General features: G+C 41.7%; 1 protein-coding gene across 2 annotated transcripts in view; it reads right to left on the bottom strand.

Moving 5' to 3' along the window:
- Nucleotides 1-6000, bottom strand: part of SIDT1 (SID1 transmembrane family, member 1) — a 90231-nt gene that overhangs the window by 22634 nt on the left and 61597 nt on the right. For both annotated transcript variants that reach the window (XM_011940576.1, XM_011940577.1), the window contains exons 11-14: nucleotides 4694-4765; nucleotides 3204-3349; nucleotides 2017-2090; nucleotides 1068-1134 (exon numbers count right to left, since the gene is read on the bottom strand). In XM_011940576.1, coding sequence (XP_011795966.1) covers nucleotides 1068-1134; nucleotides 2017-2090; nucleotides 3204-3349; nucleotides 4694-4765 — 359 coding nt within the window. The remainder of the gene's footprint in view (nucleotides 1-1067; nucleotides 1135-2016; nucleotides 2091-3203; nucleotides 3350-4693; nucleotides 4766-6000) is intronic.

Below are 6000 nucleotides of genomic sequence, written 5' to 3'. Positions count from 1 at the left end.
TCTTTCTCTTTCTTTCCTTTCTTTCTTTCTTTTGTTCTTGAGACATGGTCTCACTCTGTCACTCAGGCTGGAGTGCAGTGGCGCTATCTCAGCTTACTGCAATCTCCACCTTCTAGGCTTAAGCAATCCTCCCACTTCAGCCTCCTGAGTAGCTGGGACCACAGTTGTATGACACCACTCAGCTAATATTTTTGTATTTTTGGTAGAGACACGGTTTTGCCATGTTGTCCAGGCTGGTCTCAAACTCCTGAGCTCAGGCAATCCACCTGCCTAGGCCTCCCAAAGTTCTGGGATTACAGACGTGAGCCACCATGCCAAGCCACGAAGCTGTTTTTAATTTTACAAAAAAATATTTACCTTCAACGGGAAGGCACAGGCTAGATTAGCTATCAGGTTCCTTTGTTTTGGTCTGGAACTTTATTTACTCTACTCATTATCCCATAATGATCAGAAAGCTCAGAGTGTTAAGTACCAGATGCAGTGAACAGATATCATGACTGAATGAGCGCAAGGTAAGAATTTCAGACTGGTAGACAAAATAATACAAGAGATTGCAGCTCCCTTTGTGATAAAACAATTGGGAACTAGATTGAAAGATCAGTTAAAAATGAAGCAAATGGGCTGGGTGCCGTGGCTCATGCCTGTAATCCCAGTACTTTGGGAGGCTGAAGCAGGCGGATCACCTGAGGTCAGGAGTTAGAGATCAGCCTGGGCAACATGGTGAAACCCTGCCTCTACTAAAAATACACAAAAAATTTAGCTGGGCATGGTGGCACATGCCTGTAATCCCAGTTACTCGGGAGGCCGAGGCAGGAGAATTGCTTGTATCTGGGAGGCAGAGATTGCAGTGAGCCGACATCGTGCTATTGCACTCCAGCCAGAGTGACAGAGTGAGACTCAGTCTTAAAAAAAAAAAAAAAAGAAAGAGGAAGCAATAGTGAATTCCAGTTGGAACCCCAACGGGAAATTCTTGAATGGATCCTAAGTTGTACCTCTCTCTGTCAGTCACAGTGGAGACTCTCCCTGCAGAAAGCAAGCTGGGATTCTGGGGCTGGGGCAACACTTACTGTCTGGTAGGTAATGACCAGCTGGATCACGGGCAGTGCGTAAAACACAGCGATGGTGATGATGTTCCTATGCAGGCAGAAAGAACCAGAAATAGTTATTTTCAAATGAACAGTAGAGTCTTTGGTTAATATTTTTAAAAGAATGCTTCCACCCCATAAGTCCATAATTAACTTGCAAAAATAACCAGAAGCTGATTATGTGGTTCCTGTTTCTCCAGTCGTTCTCTCCCCTCTCTTGCATTGGGGCATTTGGTACACAGTATCCTGTCTAAAGGGAAATTAAAGAAGTAAAGAAAAGCTTCCCTTGGATACTTTTAGTTAGGTTGCAGAGGCAAAAGCTGACAATACTAACTGAAACGTATTTTTTAAAAAGGTTAATGATTGGTACCCAACAAATATTAGGGTTTCTTTTTTCTTTCTTTTCTTACAACCATTTGTAAAACAGTGTAAGTAATACCTGCTTCTGGTTTAACCACATCATTTATGAGGGACTGTCTCTTTAGGCTGTTGTTAGATTGAACATCTAACAACTGTAATGAGTAATGAATGACGGATCGCATGAAAGGGGTGTGGTTTCCAAACTGCTGGTCCTGCTATGAAACTTCATGTGGCCCCATTGTCCCTTATTTCCTTCTAAGATCTGTATGCAAGTTAAAGGGCATCCTTCAAGAGAAAATAAGATGAGGAGCTGTCACAAAAGTACAGTATTCAGCTTGAGGGTTTCTGAGGGGAGAGATTTCTTGCAAGGCAGCTCAGCCTCTTGGCTGGGAGGGAGGCTATGTTCGTGTGTGTGGCCATCGCAGGTCTACTGATAGCTGGCTGGTAACATCATCCCCTACGCCTGTGCCTCATTAAACACTAAAACCTTGTGCCTAAGTGGTTGTGGCTCTTACAAAGAAAACTTTGTGTTTATTTAAGGGAACCATGGTCCTGCTGGTCATCTACTTACCAAAAATAAATTTTATATTTTTTGCTGACAATTCTCCGGTCCTTCCTGGACAAATCGGACAGGTAAAGGAACATCTGGAATGCCAAATAAAAAGAGAATGCAAAACTGTACTCAGCTGTTTATGCATGAGATACAAAGGCAAACTTAACACATGTCTCAATTTAAATTAAAATTGTTAAAATTATTCAAGGGGGCTGGGCGCGGTGGCTCACTCTTGTAATCCCAACACTTTGGGAGGCTGAGGTGGGCGGATCACGAGGTCAGGAGATCAAGACCATCCTGGCTAACACGGTGAAACCCCGTCTCTACTAAAACTACAAAAAATTAGCCGGCCGTGGTGGCGGGCGCCTGTAATCCCAGCAACTCAGGAGGCTGAGGCAGGAGAATGGCGTGAACCTGGGAGGCGGAGCTTGCAGTGAGCCGAGATCGCGCCACTGCACTCCAGCCTGGGTGACAGAGCCAGGCTCTGTCTCAAAAGAAAAAAAAAAATTTCAAGGGATACAATTATTCAAATTTACTAAATTTGATTAAGTAAATCAAATTTCTTGATTAAAATTATTTAAGACTTTTCTTTTAGTGTTGTTTTTCCCATGATACCTTAATAAAAATCCTAGTATTTTCCTTGGAATATTAAGGATCAGCTGATGTGGGCAACTTATTGGAAGTCTTGAGTGCTTCTTATCTGTCAAGAACTGATTTCCCAGCTTTCAGAGCTGTCTGCTGTGTGGTTCTTGAACTACACAGGGCTGAAACTGTGCATTTCACCTTCACATCTTTTGCTGGATATGACACAAAATAATAATTACAAGCCAGAAAGAAATGAGCTTTCCTCCTGAAAGATGATATGCACAGAACCGGGGAGCCTTCCCCAGTACACCCCTCAAATGAATCTTTTCTTCCATCTGGTTGGATCCCTTCCTCCTCTATTGTCCACGGTCAGCCACTTCAGAGCTTAAGAGCATATTAATGCTCTGTTCTCTTTAATGTGCTCACTTTCTTCCTCGAGAAAACAAGTGCTAATTAACAGAGTATTGCTTTTAGTCTGTAGGTACATTTGATTTACGCCTTCTGGGAAATTTGACTTTCCCTGAAGGAAACAAAATAAAGGAAACTGAGGCACTGCTGAAATTTATTCTACTGCCAAACTTTCTGCCCTCTCACAGGGGACGGCGAGGCAGAGTGGGCACCTTGGTCCGGATGATGTTTTTATCACTCTCAATGTCTGGCATGGTGTCAAAGTCACTCTCCTCCACGGAGCTGTCTGTGTCTGACTGGCCCGCTGGCCCGCCATCGGGGGAGGACATCTGCCTTCCAGGACTGGAGCTTGACTCATCTGAAACAGAGAAAACTCATCTGCCTTCAAAAGCCATGGGGATCCTATGGAGCCCATTCCTCTATGCAAAAAGCACAGTGCAGACTCATTCTAGCAAATACTATGTTGATCCAAATGAACTCCTTATTCACAAGACCTGTTCTTTCTCTCTATTCCTTCTCAATGGACTTTTATTTTTCCTCTCCTCCTATTTTTATATTTAACTTGTCTATCTTCAGGACTGAACACATATTAGAATCTAAGAGCATCTGCTCTGTTAACTATTTGGATACAAAAATAATATTGTACTTATATTTCATGTTTCATATGTTAAAATATGAACATAAATATATACACATACACATGCACACAGCTATGTATAGCATCTATTGCATATATGTGTGAGCTCACACATATCTAACAGCTATACATTTCTCATGGATAAAGTATTTGTACACAGAAATCACCCACATGCCATATCTATGATTATATAATGAAAACAACATTCTCGGGAAGAAGAATCCTTCTGTTCCCATGAATGTTTCCCAGAGCAGATGGAGATTTGTGCAGCTTGATGAACACATGAGCTGAGCTTACCTTCCGCTTTATTTCTTCTGTTCAGATGGTTTTTAAAAAATCCTGTTCTTACAGAACTAAAAATAAGTAGCCTGCACTAAGCCCACATGCTTCTCAAAGTTACAGAATGATAGGGCAGTAAGACAGGATTCCCAGTCCCTCTACACTGACATTTTAAGGAGCATCATTCATAGGTCCACAAGCAATATGGAAGGGCAGGCAGCTCAATGTGCTTCTACTCTAACAAGACAGGTCTAGGATTCCATTCTTTTCAGACCACTTAAGGAACATTGGGTTTGCCATTTGAATGACTGGGTGGCAGTCAGCAGGTTCAATTATGAAGTTAGCCAAAATGGAGGGTTGGTAGGCTACAGCCATGTTCACCTGCAGCACTGCCTCAGTCTTCTGATCGTCCCTTACTCCACTGAAACCTGAGAATGAAACAACTGGTCAATTGACGTCAGGCTCCCTGGGACACATCTTTCATGCCCTAAACCCAAGCTGGATATGAAAAAGTCCCTAGAGAGCCTTAGTATTAGATGGCAAACATTGAAGGAATTCTGCCCAAGTGGGACTAGCAGATCCAAGAAACAGAACAACAGAACTGGAGAAAGTGAGAGCTGGGAGGGAGCTTCCAAACCTCCAACCAACTCATCTTACAAATAAAAGACAATCTCATAGGATAACTGCTTTGCCCACATTCCCAGTTATTAGTGGCTGGAACGCCTTTCTATCATATTCTCTGGAGAACTAGGAAACATTTTCATGAACAGACCTGGTAGGACATACCTATCGTTCCATAATTGCTCCCTTCGGGTGTGCTGGCAGCAATGGGATGAGATGCCACCATATTTCCAGAGCCTGTTAAAAAAAGTGAAGAGGCAAACACTTTATGTCCAGTTGCTAAAACAAAACAACACTATTCTAAGTAGCTTGAATCATCAGGCCACATTATTTTAAGTTTGATTTTCTTTTTACACTAATACAGGAGTCACCAAAACTATGACCCATCTGCCAAATCTAGCCTGCCACCTGTTTCCGTATGGCTCTTCAACTAAGACTGGTTTTTAAACCTTTAAGTGACCGGGGAACAAATCCAAAGAAGAATAATGCTTCATGACAGGTAAAAATTATATGAAATTCAAATTTCAGTATTTACATGTAAGTTCTACTGAAACACAGCCATCATTTCCATTGGTGGGCAATAAAAATATTCAGTTTTGTAAGCCAACTTTGTAGGTTTTTATCATGTTTTAAATTTTTTTATGTGTCCATTAATTTCCCCCATAAAGAAAAATAATGAAAGTATAAGTCCAAAACCTGGCTAAAGGTTTTGAGTTTACACTTTAATTTTAAGGACTAATGCAATGGCCTTGGAGACCCAATTTCTTTTCTTCTTTGGTGGTTTAGCCAAGAGTTGGCTCCACTGGACAGCAAGGCTTTTGGCTAATGCAGCATTTTTGGCAGCCTCAGCGGTTCCCAGGGCCCTTAGCACACAGATCTTGGCCTTCAAAATGCAGACTTTGGCCCTCAGAATGCATGCTTCCTGGCACTGTTACTAGATTTGGAGATCCCCTCATAAATTTCTTCTTATTTAGAGAAACTAGGTGTTACCTGGCCTTTCTTGGGCTAACCCATAAGTATGTAACATGTCATCAATACAATCTATGTTTTTCATCCAACTTCAAGTCAAAGAAACAGGTTACCTTCAGACTCTTAAGTATGAGAGATCAAATCTTTTGAGCATAGTAACAGTGCCATGTGAAGATGTTGTGTGCAATCTGCCTGACTCTTTTGGACTTAGAACAGATTTGGCCATAGTTACAGCATAGAGCTTTGCTGCTACAGCTGCTACTGCTGCTGCTGCCAGTACTACCTCTATTACTACTGACTGATGTTTATTCAGACTTACTGTGTAGGACAGTCTTTTAAATTCTTTCCAGGAATTTACTCTTTTAAATTTTCAACAACCCTAGGAGGTTGATAACATTATTCTCACAATTTTAAAGATGATAAAAGGGAGATTCTGAGAGATCATGTAATTTGCCCAGTCACTCAGAGAGTGGACGGATAGTGTTTCATTGTATTGATCTCAG

The sequence above is a fragment of the Colobus angolensis genome, unplaced genomic scaffold (genome assembly GCF_000951035.1).
Source record: "Colobus angolensis palliatus isolate OR3802 unplaced genomic scaffold, Cang.pa_1.0 Scaffold190, whole genome shotgun sequence".
NCBI lineage: Eukaryota > Metazoa > Chordata > Mammalia > Primates > Cercopithecidae > Colobus > Colobus angolensis.
This window is presented reverse-complemented; position numbering and strand designations above follow the sequence as displayed.